Source organism: Propithecus coquereli, unplaced genomic scaffold, assembly GCF_000956105.1.
Source record: "Propithecus coquereli isolate 6110/MARCELLA unplaced genomic scaffold, Pcoq_1.0 Scaffold689, whole genome shotgun sequence".
Taxonomy (NCBI): Eukaryota; Metazoa; Chordata; class Mammalia; order Primates; family Indriidae; genus Propithecus; species Propithecus coquereli.
The window spans coordinates 56,304-75,402 of record NW_012152940.1 but is presented as its reverse complement, the minus strand read 5'-3'; the positions used below and the strand labels follow the sequence as shown (position 1 = coordinate 75,402).

Here is a 19,099-nt window from a genome sequence, read left to right as displayed (position 1 = left end):
AAAAGTGAGTCACAGTAAGGTAGTAGATCACAAATAAATGAGCAAGAGGGCAAAGGATGAATTGCAAAGAAAGGCGCCACGAAAGAAACCAAAAATTTGGTAACACATTCATTCCATTTGAATAGAAGTTGAATGGGAAATCAGGTAATGAGGTGAAAGATTATTTCTGTATTTGTCATTAACAACTCTCTGTTGGTTCTCTCTGTGACTCCTCTAGTTGTCCGTCTGCTGTTAAACAGCAACACTTCATAGCGTTGTCTTCGAGACAGAGAGCCATGCCTTCAAGAAACAATGAGATACCCAGGGCTCTCCAACTTTATCTTCCCCTCCACTAATCATGCTGAGATTAAGAGAGACTTTTTCTTGGTAAAGACTAGCCTTCCTCCCTGCACTGGCATGCTTCCTTCCCAGTGGTTTGGAGGTTATTAGTGATGCTCTTTGTCATGCCTTGGACCGAGCATGTTGAGGTGATCAGCACAGGGTGCTGGGGTACACTCAATGCATTTCAGTGTTTTCTACCATCAGTCTGCTTCACTGGGCAGGGAAAGCTTTACATACTATAACATTGAATAATTTTATACTAATCCATACCTAAATTTAAAAATCACAAGTGAAAATTACCAGGAGGGTGAGGAGATTAGGAAGGGAAGATTGATCTGGGTAATTTGGGATTGAACAGAAGCAAGAAGGGCACACACAGGATACATGAAAGAGTGGATTCCCAGGCACTCTGGGTCTGGAGCTCAGAGGGTGACACAGGAAGGACAGGAGGTAGACAAGTAGCCTAGGGTGGTGCTTATTTTGTTCATTGTTAAATCTCTAGCAGTTGCCATATGTTACATTCGGTTAATATCTCTCCAAAAATCCCAAGTGTGTGATCTTTGAATCAAATATGGAATGTCTATATTTTGTTTGACTCACAAAGAATTTTTAAAATTGGGGCTTTTCTTTTTAAAAATTGATATCTCTAGTGTCTTATAAAAAATAAGTCACTGGTATGACTAAGCTGATGTTCACCCAAAACACTAATTTACTGGAGGTAAATCTTAAACAGTTTCCAGTCCTTGCCATTTCCTACCCCTTTCTGCTCCACCTGCGGTTCATGTCCAACTTACTTGTCCACTGTCTGCAGGCATGTGAGATTGGACCTCACGCCTCTGCTGTCTACACAGAGATCTTGCGTCATGTGACTCTGTGGCCCCTTCAGATCTAGACAGCTCCAGTCAGGCCCATGAGGAATCTGCAGGTTTCTGTGCTTTTTGTTGCAAACTCTTTCATGTCCTTCCTGTAAGGAAGCTTGGCATATCTTATAAATCTGAATAACACGAACTTGGCCAACAGAGGCATGGTGACAAAATCCCACAGACTAGTGGGGAAGAGAATTCATCTTCGTTTTCTTTGACTACTTTAAAGTGTTTATCATGAGTGTCAACTGTGACGTGAGTCACTTTTTACTCTTTTATATCATAGTAATTGAATCTCACAGTGGCACTAAGAGGTAGTTAGAGAAGATACTAACAGCCTCCTATTGTAACCCACTAATTAGCCTGTATTATGTCAAATAGCATGTAAGTGGCAGAGAATCCAGGGCCACTAGCTATAAATCCCTTGCATTTTCCACCACATAATGTCTTCCCTACAGAAACTGTTCATATTCTTCACTGGGGTTACGATATAAAAGTGGTGGTGAAGAGAAAGGGATTAATTGCAATAAAAGGAGTTAATTCATCAGGGATTTGGGAGAAATTGCTGAAACTGGATAAAACAAAGAATCGATGATAATGCTAAAGTCATTATCGTCATTATAATCAATAATGGATGAGTTTATTAAATGATTCTTGTTCAGAATAACTAAGTTAGAGAAGCTTGGTAATACCGTGATGTAGACTCTGAAATATTGAACATGAACTCAAGAGGCCTCTGTTCAGATCCTGGCTCAGCCACACTCACTACATGTGCAAACAGGAAGGTCTTTAACCTTTCCGGCTCTTAGTTTACTCATCTATAATATGAGAATAACAATATCACAATATTACTCTTTTCACAGGATTAAAATCTTGAAAATTGTAAAAGATCATACATGTGAAAGTAAATTTAAACGGTTATTCACTAGACTATAATAATGATAACGGTCGTAGCAAGAATAATGGTAACATTTCACAGTGCACACTGTGAGTTTAACAATATGCTGATGGGCCTGAGTGGGGCACTCATGAACAGAACTGCGTCTTGCCTTATCAGGCCCTTCCAGCTAAAACCTGGCATCCAGAGACTGAAGAAAAAGGAACACACTCACCATCCAGACGTTTTTCAGTCTAACATGTTGAATGCCACGTTCTTTATCATCCATTTAAGGTCCTAGTATGGGGTGGGAGAGAAGAATTCTGGAGGAGAGGAAAAAGGAGATTGTGCCAGGGCTCTCCAGGACACACCGCTCTCATCTCCACGTTATAAACAAACCTGCTGCCAAAGCCGCCGCCAAGGTGTGGAACTGTGGTTTTCTCTGTGCCAAGGCTGTCTATCAAGCCTCGGACTGTGCACACTTGACCTGTTACAACAGAAAGTTGTGACCAGGGAAACAAACTGGGGTTTGGCGAAATTGCCTGTGCTTCCTTTGCTTCCTCTTCCTATTACTCTTCCTGCTTCAGCCCCGTAACCACTTCGCTTTGAAGCACCAAATCTGTCCTGATTTTCCTCCCTCATTTTTCTCCCAGTGGTGGAGATGAGGCATTATCCTGGAGTCTTTTGGAAAAGGATCTGTAATGGGTCACAGGGTAATATATATCTAGTGCACCCAGGGTTTCTGTCAGCTAAGTCGATTTCTGGTACTCTCAGCTGAGAGCCTGTCCGGCAGTGCCTGCAGACCCAGAAGACTTTAATCTGTCTGTGTGGCTGGGAGTTCTTTCTGCCTGTCCCGAAGACTCAGGTTATCATTGTAGGCAGCTTTTATACTAAATGCCCAGGGAAGTGTGAGAAGGGTGATGACCTCACATGTCAAACCCACAAGCAACCCTCGCTTGTTTACTCCGCAGAAACCTCCCTGAAGGAGGAGCCCCACAGCGACCAATTAGCAGAAAGTGAGGGGCCCTGGAGCGAAGAGGTGGGTAGCAAGGGAGCTGAAGTAGCTGAAGCAGTAACTCCTATTTCTCCAAGCTTCCTCTCAACTTTTAAAATTTGTAGGTGAATAAATGCTTTATTAAATGCTTAGTAGTGTTTAAATGGTGACCAGCATTCTGTTAGTTTAAATAGAAGGAAAGAGAAGGTACTAATGCTATTGGGGAACAGAAGAAGGAAAGAAACCAAAATAAAAGAAGGCAGGCTCCCTAGTTCTAACAGCTTGTGGGTTTTTTTCTTGTATTTAATAATAATAATAATAATAATAATATGTTTGGTATTTATAGTAGTGATTCTTGGCTAAATTTACATAAATACTATAATTTTTGAGAAAATACTAAAATAAAGCTAGGTTGCAAAATTATGTACATTTTCTGACATGTCCTTTCATTTACCCAATCAAAATTAGCAAAATTTTCATCTTCATACAACCAATTTTTCTGGAATAAGGCTGGGGAGATAATATTCATTAACCATGTAGACACCTAATATTTAAAAAACAATCAGTTGAATACTGGAGGAAAATATGCCTGGCCTGTCCAGAAATCTAGAAATCCAGATACAAGAAGCACACAGAACTCCTGGGAGACTCAATGTGAAAAGGCAATCACCACATCACGTAGTTATTAGGCTGAGCAAAGTAAACATGAAAGAAGCAATCCTCCGAGCAGTGAGGTGAAAGCAGCAAATAACCTACAAAGGAAAACCTATCAGACTAACTGCAGACTTCTCAACTGAAACTTTATAAACCAGAACGGACTGGGTGCCTATCCTTAATCTACTAAAACAGAATAATGGCCAACCTAGAATTCTCTACCCAGCAAAATTAAGCTTCATCTATGAGGGAGAAATAAAGACCTTCCCAGACAAGCAAAGTCTGATGGAATTTGCGAAGACCAGACCAGTCCTACAGGAAGTACTCAAACCTGCATTACACACGGAACAGCGCACTATTCCCCAGTGCATGTTTTTGTCTGCTTTGTCAAAGATTAGATGGCTATATGAGGATGGTTTTATATCTGGGTTCTCAGTTCTGTTCCACTGGTCGATGTCCCTGTTCTTGTGCCAGTACCAAGATGTTTTCATTACGATAGCCTTGTAGTATAGTTCGAAGTCTGGTAGATTGATACCTCCCATTCTGTTTTTATTGCTTAGGATTGCTCTTGCTATACGGGGTCTTCTCTGGTTCCATACGAGGTGTAAAATTATTTTTTCTATATCCGTGAAAAATGATGTTGGTATTTTAATAGGGATCGCATTGAACCTGTAGATCACTTTGGGTAGTACAGACATTTTAACAATGTTGATTCTGTCGACCCATAAGCATGGTATGGTTTTTCACCTGTTTACGTCCTCTGCTATTTCCTTCCTCAGTGTTTCATAGTTCTCCCTGTAGAGGTCTTTTATCTCCTTAGTTAAATATATTCCTAGGTACTTTATTTTCTTTGTTGCTATTGTTAAGGGTATTGAGTCTTTGATTTGATTCTCAGTTTGACTGTTACTGGCATATATGAGTGCCTCTGATTTGTGTGTATTGATTTTATATCCTGAGACTTGACTGAATTCATTTATCAATTCCAGGAGTCTCTTGGTTGAATCATTGGGGTTTTCTAGATATAGTATCATCATCAGCAAAGAGTGAGAGTTTGATCTCTTCTGCCCCCATTTGGATGCCCTTAATTCCGCTCTCTTGTCTAATCACTGTAGCAAGGACTTCCAGCACTATGTTGAATAGAAGTGGAGATAGTGGGCAACCTTGTCTGGTTCCAGTTCTAAGTGGGAATGCTTTCAATTTTTCCCCATTCAGTATGACGTTGGCTGTGGGTTTGTCGTATATGGCTTGTATCATTTTTAGGTAAGCCCTGTCTACGCCTATTTTGTTAAGTGTTCTTATCATAAAAGGGTGGTGAATTTTGTCAAATGCTTTTCTGCATCTATTGAGAGGATCATATATATGGTCTTTGTTTTTGCATTTGTTTATTTGGTGAATTACATTTATAGATTTGCATATGTTGGACCATCCCTGCATCTCTGGGATGAAGCCCACTTGGTCATGATGGATTATTTTCTTGATAAGCACCTGGATTCGGTTTCCTAGGATTTTTTTGAGAATTTTTGCATCTATATTCATAAGGGATATTGGTCTGAAGTTTTCTTTTTTTGTTGTGTCCTTTCCTGGTTTTGGTATCAGGGTTATGTTGGCTTCATAAAATGTGTTGGGAGGATTCCATCCTTCTTGATGTTGTGGAATAATTTCTGCAGGATAGGCACCAGTTCTTCTTTGTAGGTGTGGTAAAATTCGGGCATGAAACCATCTGGTCCAGGATTTTTCTTTTTAGGTAGGTTTTTTATTACTGTTTCAATTTCAGTACTTGATATTGGTCTGTTCAGGAATTCTATTTCTTCCTGGTTGAGCCTAGGGAGGCTATGTGTTTCTAAAAATTTGTCCATTTCCTCCACATTTTCCAGTTTGTGTGCATAAAGGTTTTTGTAGTATTCATAGATTATATCTTGTATCTCTGTGGCATCAGTTGTAATTTCTCCTTTTTTGTTCCTGATGGAGCTTATGAGAGATTTTTCTTTTCTGCTTTTTGTTAGTCTAGCCAAAGGCATGTCAATTTTGTTTATTTTTTCAAAGAACCAACTTTTTGTTTTATTAATTCTTCCGTATAGTTTCTTGTTGTCAATTTGTTTAGTTGTTATTTGATCTTATTAATTTCCCTTCTTCTGCTGGGTTTGGGGTCCATCTGTTCTTCTTTTTCCGGCTCTTTGAGTCGATTGATTAGGTTGTCTATTTGTGATCTTTCTGTCTTTTGGATATAGGCATTTATGGAAATAAACTTTCCTCTCAGGACTGCTTTAGCTGTGTCCCACAGATTTTGGTAACTTGTGTCTCCCTTGTGATTTAGTTCAAGGAATCTTTTGATTTCCATCTTGATTTCCTCATTTATGAAGTAATCATTCAGCAGGAGGTTGTTTAGTTTCCACGACTTTGTGTAGAAATGAGAGTTTCTGTTAGGGTTGATTTCTACTTTTATTCCACTGTGGTTTGAGAAGATACATGGTATAATTTCTATTTTTTTAAATTTTTTGAGACATGATTTGTGTCCTAGGATATGGTCAATCTTAGAGAATGTCCCATGAGCTGATGAGAAGAAAGTATATACAGTGGTTTTTGGGTAGAATGTCCTGTAAATGTCAATCAGGCCCATTTGTTCTAGAGTTCTGTTTAAGTCCATTATTTCTTTGTTAACTTTCTGTTTGGAGGATCTGTCCTGTGCCGTCAGCGGGGTGTTGAAGTCAGGGCTATTATGGTGTTGCTGTTTATCATTCTGTTTAGATCAAGTAGAGTTGGTGGAAAGGAGCCAGACCTGCTCCAGAGCGCAGGTCTCAGCCAGCCCCACGCCACACGCAGACCTTTCAGCTGAGTGGAGTTTCCGTGGTTCTGTGCGTGTACCCCAACACTTGCCCAGCAGAGGGCATCCGAGAACCAACTTTGAGAACCAGCCCCTGTTCTCTGGCACCCGGGGCACCGTTCCCTGGCATTTGGGGCACCAAGGTGCCCATTTTCTGACCTTCCTCGAGCCATCCAGGAATAAAGGACCTGAAGTGCCCGCCGCAGCGTGCAAGAGGCCCCAGGGGAGTAACGGCCTCCGGCGGGTAAAGGAGCTCCAGCCTGAGCGCAGCGGGCCAGGCTTGCTGTGGGGCGGCAGGAGGTGCCGCAGCGAGGGCGCTGCCCGTGAGGGCCCTGGGCCTGGCCCGAGGAAGGGCCTCCCCGACAGGACGCGCGGCTTGCTCCCCCACTCCTCCCCGCCCTCCCCTGCTGGACTTGGGGGGTCAGAAGCCAAGGGCAGTGAGGTGGCTGGGAAGAAAAGGGCTGGGCACCAAGTGCAAATGGAGACGTCCTGGGCAGGCTGGTCCTGGGGGACGAGCCTGGCTTTTAAATGCAGTGTGGCCTTTTCATTCCTGAAATCAGACCTTGTTACTGGAGATAACCTGGGGAGTTTCCCTCACCTGAATGTTAGTAGTGAGGCCTGGGAGCCCCAGATTTCACCCGAGGGTTGGGGGAACCAGCACCAAGGAGCAGGTGTGAACAGACATCTTGGGGAGAACACAGCTGGTTTTGAAGCACCACAGGAGTTTAGCTTGTTCAAAGTAAAAACAGCAATAGCTTAGGGATGGCGAAAGAATGCTTGAACATCAAAGTAAATTAGTAGAAAGTCACTGACTATCGTGTAGCAAGAAATAATTTGAAAGAATATTCAGTTTATTTTCTCAGAGAGGACTCAATATTTTTTTTTTTTTGAGACACAGTCTCACTGTGTTGCCTGGGCTAGAGTGCCGTGGCATCAGCCTGGCTCACGGCAACTTCAAACTCCTGGGCTCAAGGGATCCTCCTGCCTCAGCCTTCCAAGTAGCTGGGGCTACAGACACGTGCAACCATGCCTGGCAAATTTTTTCTATTTTTAGTTGTTTGGCTAATTTCTCTCTATTTATGGTAGAGACGGGATCTCGCTCTTGCTCAGGCTGATCTCGAACTCCTGAGCTCAAGCAATCCTCCCGCCTCTGCCTCCCAGAGTGTTAGGATTACAGGCGTGAGCCACTGCGCCCGGCCTCAATTTTTTTTTTTTTTTAGAGAGAGAGTCTTTGAAGCCTAGCTCACAGCAACCTCAAACTCCTGGGCTCAAGCAATCCTACTGCCTAAGCCTCCTGAGTAGCTGGGACTATAGGCGTGTGCCACCACGCCCAGCTAATTTTTTCTATATATATTTTTAGTCGTCCAGCTAATTTCTATTTTTTTAGTAGAGATGGAGTCTCGTTCTTGCTCAAGCTGGTCTTGAACTCCTGACCTTGAGCGATCCTCCTACCTCGGCCTCCCAGAGTGCTAGGATTACCGGCATGAGCCACCGCGCCCGGCCTTAATTCATTTCCTCTTCACTGTAATGTTATTAACCTTTATCCCTGTTTTCCAGGTCAAGGAAATGAAGGTCGGAGACACCAGGTGACTTACTCACATCTCAGATCTGGTATGTGGAAGGTTTATCTCATTCAAGGGACCAAAGTCTGCAAAATAATTGCACACCTCTGCAAAATATGCATTGCCATTGGAAGTAGGTTTGTAAAGTGTTACTAGCATCAAATTATGGCAGGAAGAAAAGAAAGCGTGGTGGGGTGGTTTTGCTTCTGAAGTTTCAGGGGGATCCCTGAACTGAGAGGTGTCTGGGGAAGTGGTCATTGGCAACAAATGGTAGAGATCGTGACAACATCAGGGAACAGCTGTTGGCCATTCTGGTTTGTGGACTCAGGAGGAAGGAAGAGCTGCAGCCGTCATTATAGTGAAGTAGGGGAAGAAAGGCTGAGGCACAACAGTGCTTAGAACCAGAGAGCTGTGTCACCGCATGTCCTAGAACAGACACCAACATTGTCTAACTCCTCTGCTACTGGGCCTGGCACAGCATTACTTTGCAGCTGTCTGGTGCTGGTTCCCCCACATCCGTTGTGTGACTGTGGCATCATGGCTGTGGAGAGCATGGAACACGTGTCTTCCGTGACATGGGCTGCTCTGGTTGTTACAAAACGTGGGAGGAGAGATGGCACAGCAAGTCTCTGAGTACCGAGAACGCGTGAGCCTGTCTGGGAAGTGCAGCCGTCCACATGGCCACGGCACAGTGACGATGATTGACGGTTCCATCTCCACCCGGGTGTGTTGTGTTGTGCCAGTGGTGTGTGCAAGACAGAAAACGTAGCTGTCTGGAGAAATTTCTTCCTGTGGGAGTTTTTTAATAAAGTAAAAGCTCGTGAAACTGAGAGTAATATTATAGTCTATAAAGAGAAACTGCTCTTAGGGCTTAACAATGTAGAATGAATACTTGTTTGTTTATTTTTTTGGCTTATTTGGAAAAGATCTTTATCCCTTAGTGTTGTTGTCATCTAATTGCTGCCCTCCACACTGTGTTCTGGAGTGCCTGAGTTATTGAAATCAGTGCGAGACCTGTTTTAAATAAAAGTCTATTTCAAAACCACATTTATAATAAATCCTGAATTCCATTTAGAGAGCATTTTACCTGCAGATTTAAGAAATCATTTCATTTTTAGCAAAATGTTTTTGTGTGAAAAATTTTGAAAACAAAGGAGGTATGTTTTTGTTCTGTTCTCCATTATCTCATTTTTTTGGTATTAATCCTTAGTATATATTAAATGGCAAAATGTTTATAAGATTTGCATTAGGTGATCTTATTAAAAATAAAATACAGGTGGTCATAAAGTCTGGAAATATTGACAATATTTTTGTAATAAATTGAACTCTCTTGATTATTTCTTCTGAGGAGAAGGCGCAGGTTTAGGCCGTGAAAATTGGACACACGGATCATCTGAGGCAGCATGTGACAGCGGTGTGTGCAGTGACAGGTGGGACTGTGGTTCTAGTGTACGTTATTCATGGCGACTTAGCATAGCGTATTCAACATATCTCAGCAATAAACTGTTTATTGTGAATGTCTGTTTTCAGATCTTATGGCCACCCTGAACACCTTCAATTCAAAATACTGATGAATAATCAGTTTAACCCTGTTAAAAAAGTCAATTTGAAAAAAATACACTACTTTTTGTAAAGTAGTTCCTTCATGAATTCTTCTCTGTTTGGCCCCATTGCATTCTGATTAAATTCACTTGGGTTAGTTGCACTATGAAAACATGTAATCCGATAGAGTACTAGAGGATATGTGTGACCATATTCCATCATTTTGTGACTCAGTGACATGATAAGGGAGTAAAGTAGAAAAAAAATAATAATAGATATAAACGTATAACTATGGAGAATGGAAGGAACTTCCGGTTGAAACAAATGGGCTGAAAGAGCCCTCATGTTGGCTTTGCTCCTTCTAGAGAAAGGACGGTGGTGCTTTCATCCTGATGGATAGTCTGAGAGACTCATCAGTGACGCAGACTTGACAGATGCTATTAAAATAGAGTTTAACGAGACGTCGGCGACGGGCAGCGAGGAACGTGGACTTTCTCTGAAGTGCGCCCTCTCGAAAGTGTCGGGTATGTAACAAGTGAGGCCTGTCATTGTTCTAATACCAACGTTGATGAAATACACAGTTTCTTCAATTCGATGTTGAGATGTCCTTTCCTACTAGTTTCACTGGGCTGTGTGCACATCTCAAGCACAGGTTCCGGGATAAGATTCCAAACGTGTGAAGCGGCGCGTCCCTTCTTAGCCCTAAATGAACATAAAAGGTAGCCTGCCCTCGCTCCTGAGCATTTCTTAGAATCATTTAAAAAAATGAATCCTTCTCAATAGTCCATCAGTTCAGCGATGTGGGGCGAACATTAGAACTTGGTCATATCCTGGAAACATGTATATCATCATTTGAAGTCCTCACCACATTTTGAGGAACAAAATAATATTACTATTAACAAATAAGTACAATTTTGCCAGAGGATAAAATAGGAATATTGCTAGAAATCTGACTCATTCGCCAACAAAAAAAAAAAAAAAAAATCTTTGCACGATTGTTAGCTTGTTTCGTTTAAAAATAAAACCCTGTAAGCTCGATACTGCAAAATACTGTGCTAGTTGCATAGCCGCCATCCGCCCCTGGGGAGGCCACTGTGAGTCCAGATGCTTCTTTGTTGGTTTATTTCATTTTCTAGGTCCATTTGCTGCAAGTCTTTGTCATGTTTCATATGCTTTATGTCAGCATACAGACATCTCAAAGTCAGGTCTCGTCCCCAGTGAAATAAACAAAGGTGACACGGATACCACTGGGCTAGATGATAACTGACACTGGACAAATAAGATACTTTTCTCTCATCGGGGGTTGGTAGCACCTTATTCGTGTTTAAAATTTATAATTCTCTCAATTGTGGGTCAGAGCTAAAGCTAATGGAAACCTGTGGGGGCAGGAATTTTGCAAATCTACAGGTAGAATCTGTAATTATTCTGTTCGGAGGCAAGAGAAAAGAGCCCCAATCCCTGAGCAAGTCCCCAAGCAGAAAATCCCATTTTGAGGGATGTTGACAATGTTGACAATGTCCGAGTTTCTCGGTTCTTGGCTTGGAGCACAGCTGATGTTGTCCCTCCTGGGTTGGCACTTTGCTAAGTGGATTCAGATCCACTACTGAGAAGAATGCATGTGGGGTCTCCGTGGGATGGGTCTGTGGAGATTTCTGTGGGCAGTGGGTGGTCTCTGTGCACTGTCTCTTGGTAAGTCCTCTGTGAGAGGTAGCTTGGTGTCAGGTGTCTGTGGGAGGTCTCTGCAAGCTCTAGGTGAGGTGAGAGTGTGGCTTCTCTGTGAGGTGTCTGGGAAATCAGTGTGAGGTCTGCATAAGAGGTCTCTGGAGCAAGATGAGGTCTCCACGTGGCAGTGAGCTGTCTCTGTGTTGTCTCTCTGGGCGGTATCTGTTGGGAGGTCTCTGTGAGGTCCAGGGGGTGCTGTGGGAGCCCAGTGACAGCAGTGATAGCTCCTCTGTGAGGTGGTGAGGGTTTCTGTGAGATCTGCGGTGGGGCTCTGTTGGGCGTGGGAGGCCTGTGTATGGTCCCCAGGTGGGTTCTGCGTGGGAGGGCAGTGTGGGAAGTATGTGAACCACTGTGCCAGGATTTTGCAGGAGGGTCTGTGGGTCTGTGGGCAACACGAGGTATGGAAGCCTGAGGGGGGGGGGTCTCTGTGCAAGGTCTCCGAGTTCACCCTTGGTGTGGGTCTCTGTCAGAAGTGTCTGTAGGGGTTCTCCCTGGGGTCTCTGTGTGGGGTTTCTCTATGCAGGTTTCTGGCAGGGGCCTCTGTGGGTGTCTCCTATGGTCTCTGCTGTGGCCCCAGCACTCCTGGGGTCCTGAGCCCCCTCAATGCTGGTCCTCCTAGAGGCTGCCCCTTCCCTGGCAGAGACAGGACTGGCTGTAGGAGCAGTGTCGGTGGGGGCAGCAGGTGTGGGATCTGTGCCTACCTCTGCCCCTGACCCATTGGGAACATTCCCTTCTGGCCCCTGCTTGCCAACATCCTTCAGCCCCCTTGTCCCCGCTAGCCTCAGGCCAGGTGAAGCCCCAAGAATTCCTGTGGATCCTGGCCAGCCCCAGCCCTCCAAGTCCTTGTGCCCTGGGACAAACCCTGGGGCAAAGCATCTGTAATGGTCACCAGGCTGTGATCCCTCTTATCATCCACTCATCCTTTCTGGAATTCCACAGGGATGGCACGCAGGCTGGTCACATATGCCGTGGGATAAGTCACCTTCTTGCATGACAGCTTTGTGTCCCTTGGTCCTGCCCTCCACACTGGGGCAGTGGCCTGAACGCTTTGGCCAGCTGGGGCACTGGGAACGGGGTGGTCAGTGCACAGGGCACCCCATGAGCTCTGCCGCCTGCCTGGCTCCCACCTCTCATGTTCTTCTCCCATGCCCCACCTTTGTTCTCCGTGTGCCTCCATCAGATGGCTCCCACGCTCTCGGTCACGCCGGAGGGGCCAGCAGAGGCCCACTTCTACTCCAGTCTTCAGCAGGCTTGGGCAGGGTGGTCTGTTCCCCACCACAAGAGTCAGGGGTAGCTAGATCTCTCCACTCTTCAACCCACCCAGGCCCAGCACCCCCAGCCCTGGAAACTCCAGGCCTACTTTGAGGGAGTGACGCTGCTCGGCTCCCATGTTCCTGGAGTCCAGGGGAATTTCTACCCTCTGTAAATCCATTCCACGTGGCTGCACAATGTTCCCAGCAGAGGGAAAGCAGGAGAGAGGAGCTGAGCCAGGTCCCAGGGTAGGGTTTCCACAGGGTTTGCCCGTTCCGACAGTCCTGAAGACTCTCTGTAGTGACTGAGCTGTAGAGAGGGACCCTGGGGTGAGGGTGGGTCTGCAAGGCCCTGGCAGCCTCCTCCTTGCCCATCTCTTCTAGAAGCTGCACTCAGGGAGAGCGGACACTGAACCCTTACCTGTTCCTCAGCACCCCACAGACAGAAGCCATCACCACTGCTGATGAGAAAAACCACATGTATTAGGATGAATTTTATGTCTTCGTAAGAAAAGATCATTAGCATATTTGTAATGTGCTCACACGAGGCAAAACAGGTTTTCTTTGCCTGAACTGGAGTTTTTCTGGGAGAAAAGTTCTCTCACCAGGAAAAGTGGGAGAAGTGTGATCTGGTTGACGAGGCAAGACACCTCTAGGTAGACGACAGTGCCTGGGGCAGCGGACAGGGTGGCTGGAGGCTCTTGCCACCCTTGGCTGATGCTGGCAGGGCCTGGCTGGGAAGACCCAGTTACTGTCCCTGTATCTGACCAACCTGCTCTCGGCTGAATGGCTGTGGCCCATGAGGGGTGCTTGGTGACTGCAGGCTATACCACTCTTCGCTCTCCTTTGCTCTAGGTGGCAGGGACCCCTGTGGTAGCTGCAGCTCCCTCCCACTGGGGCCTGGAGTTCTTCTTTGTACCAATTTCCCTTTGATCCAGGAAGTTCTTGGTGAAGTCCCATATTCTCCTCTAGGATTTGTCCAATAGTGAGCGTGAGCTCCTGGGCTTCAGCCATCCCGCTGCCTGTGACTGGTCCGCAACACTGGGTGGTGGCTGATGCAGGCTTGCGTTTTCGTAGGGGATCTTCCTGCCCTGGGCCTTTCTTGCGGAAAGTCCGCTGCAGGAACTGCCTCATCTTGTTCCTAAAGGAGCTTCCTATAGGAGCCCGTCCTTCCTTTGGCAGGAGCTGGGAGGACTTGCTTCTTAGCAACTCTGCTAATTCCCTACCATGGGGAGCGTGGCTCAAACCATTGGTTTGGGAGGTCCTTGGTCCTGCAGACTTCTGTTTGTGCACCCCTGTTTTGGGCCTCTGACAGCGCTCTCTCTCATCAGGGGGGCCAAATGTCTTGCTCTGACTCTTCCATGGGTCCTGGAATTTCAGGATCTTGCTCCCTCCCCTTGATAAGAGGTTGCATGCCCCCGCAGTGTCACCACTGGACTTGCTGTGGGCTGAGAAGGGACTCGCTGTGGACAGAGAGGGCTGAGAAGCCCAGATGTCTGTGGCGAGAACATCAGGGGCACAGTCCTGAAGGATGGTGCCAGTGGTGCGGTCTTGGAGGAAGACGTTGGGGGCAGGGCCTTGAGGCTGGTTCTCTGGCTCCACCTCCACTGCCAGCTCACACTCACTAACAATCCGTGCATTAAGGCATAGCTCTTCTGGGTCCTGGGTGACATAAATTGTTGTGGGTAGGGAGCTTTTACTGTTCCCCAGAGACCCTGAGCTCGGGTTGACATTAAGGGTGTGGGAGTCTGCCCTCACACTGGCTCCCAAGGTGGCTTCCCAAGCAGGGGACTTCTCTTCCTCGGCCTCCATTGGCTCCATGGTCTCTTTGGCCCCTGAAGATTGGGACCCTACAGTGAGCTCCAGCAGTGCTAGGCTATTGCAGGGGTCTCCTGAGGCCACGCTCTCCTCTTCCTCCCTCAGCTCATTCCTGGCCGTTGCTGGATTCGGACTCTGTTCTGGGCTGCCTTGCCCAGCCCCCAGGACCATCTCACTGTGCCATGTTCTGCAAGGGAGGGGCTGAGAAGGCCACCTGTCCTCCTGAACAGTGGCAGGATCTTCTGTGTGTCCACAGTTGTCACCAGAGTGGGTCCCTCTCAGGTCCATCTGGAGGTCATCACCCACAGGTGAGGGGACAGGGAGAGGACCAGTCAGGTTGAGGACTGTCTTTTCTGTGGTCACCTTCTCTCCTGGATCTTCCCGAGGATCTTCTGGGAAATTGGGAACTTCAGCTGTGGAGTTGTCCCCAGATTCACAGGTGGCCTGGGAGGGAAAAGTGGAGTGTGGAACAAGCAGGGGATGAGCCTTTTTCAACATAAATAGATTTTTGGTCTTGATGATCTTGAGGGGTAGGCCCCACCTGCGCCTCACCTGTAACCTTTTAATGTGTGCTTCCAGCACACGTTGACTGCCCGCGTCAAGGAGAAGTTCCTGCAAGGTGTCCTCGCAGGATTCCCGACCCTCTGAGGATGCTAGATTTCCAGTTTCTGTGTGTGTGTTTGAGTTTTCAGGAGGGGCCAAGGCTTGGTCAATAGAAAGCCTGGAGTGGTGAACACTCACAGGGATCCTGTTTTCCATAATCTGCCCCAACTTCTTGCTCAAGTGGACTTTCAGGACGTCTTCTAGATGTTTCTTGTCTGGGCTCCCTGGAAAGTCATTTCTTGTGTTACTTCTTGAGGAGCTCATCAAGTCCCTTTCTAACTCCTCCTCAGAGCTGGGCCTTGGAATTGTCATTGGGGAGCTCTCTGAATCCCAGGAGAGATCTTTTTGGACACTCCCCAGACAATGCCCCAGATGCGGGCTCGAGTCTTTCCATAGCTGCCACATTGCTGGGCCCTGGGACTCCATGCCCTGTATATTCTGGCTGCTTCCCCCTGCAAAGGCTGAGGGCCCTGAGGACCTTTGCTTCTCCTTTGCCTGACCTGTCCCTGGAAATTTGCCCTGAGGCTGCACCATGCCCAGAGACAGCTGGTTCCTGGATGGCAGTTTGCCCTGGTGTTTTGTGAAGCTTGTTCGTAGATGTTGTTCCAGTTGCTCCTGGAGCTCAGGGTTGATAATATCTCCTGGGTGGCTGGAGACAGACTTGTGGGTCTGGGAGGCCCAGCCGTTGGGAATGAGCTGCTTAAAGACTTCCTGAGATTTTTTGACTATTGTGGGTAAAACCCTCCTGCTTTCTTGTTGCTTCTTCAGAAGGTGACATTCTAGTTGTTGAATAGCAGTTGGGATAGGAAATTGGGCCTTCACGTGGACTGTTGGGCAAGATACACCACAGAGAGTAATCTGATGTGAATAGCATGGTGGGGTTGAGAGAGAGGGTGGGAGTCGGGCCTGGGTGTGAATCCCAGCCAGAGGTGGGGGCTGGGGCTGGGGCAAGGTTTCAGTCAAAGGCTGGGGTGGGGCCACGTGCTGGTGCCAGGGCTGGGGTGGAAGGAGTTGTGGAGGTAGCTTGGCCTGAATTTGTACCGTGAAGGAATTAGAGAGTACGTTGAATAAAACAGAGGGAAACTCTAATGGGGGACCAGAGACCCAGGCCACAGCCACCAGGGACTCACTGTGCAGAAAGGGGTGGCCCCAGAAGCACTGGCTGCATTTCTGCTGTAAACGATCCCCCAAGGGCTTGGGATTGGAGAGCTGCTGAGGACCAGGCAGCTGCTCTGGTTTGTTTGTCACATTCCAGAAGGGGTAATCTGGGCTCATTTGTTTTAGAAATGACCCCTCCTTTTTCCCCTTCCACAGCTTCAGTTCTGCTCTCTTGGTGATGAGCATCTCCAGTAAGTTCTGGACATCAGGGTTGATGAAAGAGGGGCCACCAGCCTCCATCTGCCTGTGTGTGGTGTCTGCCCAGAACGAAGCCTCTGGTGGGTGGTTGGAAAGATGCCCTTGCTGGGATTTGCCCTCAGGTGGGGTGGAGAGACACCAGGCTGTGCCAGCTCTGGCAGCTGCCTGCCACCAGGATAGGGCTGAGACAGGGTCACTGGAGCAACCAAGGCCCAAGATCGTTGAGACAGGAGGAGACAACCAACAATTGTTGCCTGGAGAACAGCTCTGTGGTACAGTGCCTGGTGAGCGTGCCGTTGAGTCACACTGAGCGGTAGCCAGGCTGGCGTCAGGAGGAGGCAGATGACTGGCCACAGGAGGAGGGGACTGTGGTGTAGGAAGGGAAAACGCCCGTGGCTGGGGTGAAGGGCATTCTAGGGGAAGCAAAGGCTCTGGCCGCTGGGAGGCACTCAGCGATGAGTGTGATCCAGCACAAACTGGGAAGGTCGTCGGGCCTGGTAACAAGTTGGAGGCCAGAGGTGGAGGGTGCTTGGCCAGGGGAGCTGGGGAAGCCACTGTGGAGAAGGTGGCAGGAGAAGCATCTTCCATACACTCCCCATGAGGCTGGTGGGCTCTGGCAGGTGGTGGCTTGCACACCGCCCCCGGGGGGTCTGAATATGACAGCTGATGAAAGTCCCCCTTGTCAGGGAGCTTCTCCAGGTTGCTGCAGGAGACAGGAGGCACCAGCTGCAGCAGGGGTGGGTGGGCCACCCACCTGTGGCCCATGGCCCCTCCACTGCCCCCATACTGACTTCAGAGCTCTGTTCCTCCCAGGCCCCAGGGCTCTAGTCACATCCTGTTCCCTTCCCTGTCCCCACCTCCCAGGTCAGCCCCAGGCCCTGGGGTCACATCCCAGCCCCTGGTATGAAGGAGGGCAGGGAGAGAAGGGGAGAGTGCCTCACCTCTGCAGAAGTAAAATCAGGTCCCGAGCCCCTTCCAATTCCCTCCGGCAGTCTCTACAAGCTGGAAATCAGGAGCTGGGTTAACGGGGAAGGGAGGGGTCTGGGGATCTTGCTGGAGGCTGAGTGTCCCCCTAGGGCAGACTGTCAGGGGTTAGAACCCTGCAGCCCATGCCTTAGTGTCCAAGGCCAAGAGACCCCAGGAGTGACAGCAAGAAGTGCTTCATCATGTACACGGTGCTCCCACATCCATCCCCCAGGGTCCTCACAGACCCTGTCGGGGAGAAGACAGGGGTCACCTCAAAGAGTAAGCGGCCTTAGCCAGGCTGAGCAGGTGTACACCGTTGGGCCCCCCTCCACATCCAGGCCCCTACTGGGCAGCACCCATTCCCTGCCCACCTGGCTTCATGCCCAGCCCAGGATCTGAGGAGAATCCCAGGTTCTGATTTCCTTCCCAGGACCCCCCCCCCGGCCTCTGCGGCTGGCTTCCCAGGAGACGCATCCCTCAGGAACAATGAAGCCAAGTCCCCCTGGGAGCCCCGGGTGGAGGGGAAGAGCCTTACCTTTCAGAGCGCAGCTCTTCTTCCTGCTCCTGGGCCTCCCCCTCTTCCCCACTGGAGGCTGGGAGACAAGAAAGATTGAGGGGCTGGACCAGTGCTCACCCATCTACCCGAGACAAGCTGCGGACATTGAGTAGAGGACATGGCCTTCTGCATCTAGCTAATGGAGTTCTGTCTTCTTTTCTTAACTTTTACTCATTTTTAAAGTGGATAAAAATATTTCCTGTTTTCTTTCTTTGAAAAATACAAGAGGGATGTTCTACGTGAGATCCCTCATGGGTGTCTTCTGTCACCGTTCTTCTTCTCGAGAAATTCACCAACTTAGACCTATGGGCGCCTCTGACCTGTCAGGCAGCATTCTGCTTCCCGAGGAGGACAGAGGCCACTCTAGCCCCTGATGGGAGGTTCTCAGGGGCTCAGCACAGCCCTCAGATATCCCAACACAGAGGAAAGGCTGGGCCTGAGGAAGGAGACAGATGCCCCAGGGCCGTCCTCCTACAGAGATCTCAACTCTCTCATAAACCCAGCCTGGCCTTTGAGTCCCAGTATTTGATTATGTCCTGAAGCCTCCTGAGCACCCACACAGGTGGTGTGGGAGCTTCAGTAGAAATGCCATGCTACTCTAATCCCACCCTGCCCTGCCTGGGCCTAGAAGGATGGGGAGATTCTCATCCCAGGAGGCTATAGTTGATGTGGAAAAGTGGACCTAATAATAGAAAGAAAAGAGAATCGTTGTTGGGTCTGGGCCGAGGGTTTCTTACCTTCCTGATATTTCTTTCCTGCCCAAGCTGTGGTGGGGATGGATCTCCCCCGAGGCAGGGGAGTAACAGGAGGAAGAGCCCCAGTCCACACAGAAGGCCCAGGGTGATGTCCACCACCCAGGGAGGGGAGCTGGGGCTCAGCCATGTGGCACTAATGGATTTCAGAGGAAAGACTTGATTCTCCATCTTCTGAATCACATTGTAGCCCTCAAGCAACTGAACCCTGGGCGTGTTCTGTGGGCCTATTGACTAGGGCCCAGGCCCGCATCACAGAGCTGTGGCCTCCTCGTCACAAAGGACTCCTGAAGGTGGGGGAGGGGTGTTGAGAGGAGGAGGCTGAACCACAGCCACCCCCCCCCACCACCCTGCCCTGTTCATCCCTGGACCTCCTGAGCCTCCTGCACCCCTCCTTCCGATTCCGCCTCCTCAACCTGTCAGAGATAGACCTCAGTTTTAC

General features: G+C 48.1%; 1 protein-coding gene across 1 annotated transcript in view; it reads right to left on the bottom strand.

Moving 5' to 3' along the window:
* Positions 1-18,828, bottom strand: part of LOC105823635 (spermatogenesis-associated protein 31E1) — a 26,371-nt gene extending 7,543 nt beyond the window's left edge. Inside the window, exons 1-6 of the mRNA XM_012660883.1 lie at positions 18,643-18,828; positions 17,885-17,987; positions 17,325-17,385; positions 16,689-17,086; positions 14,037-15,251; positions 13,212-13,276 (exon numbers count right to left, since the gene is read on the bottom strand). Of these exons, the coding sequence (XP_012516337.1) occupies positions 13,212-13,276; positions 14,037-15,251; positions 16,689-17,086; positions 17,325-17,385; positions 17,885-17,987; positions 18,643-18,828 (2,028 nt within the window). The remainder of the gene's footprint in view (positions 1-13,211; positions 13,277-14,036; positions 15,252-16,688; positions 17,087-17,324; positions 17,386-17,884; positions 17,988-18,642) is intronic.
* Between the last annotated feature and the right edge of the window lie 271 nt (positions 18,829-19,099).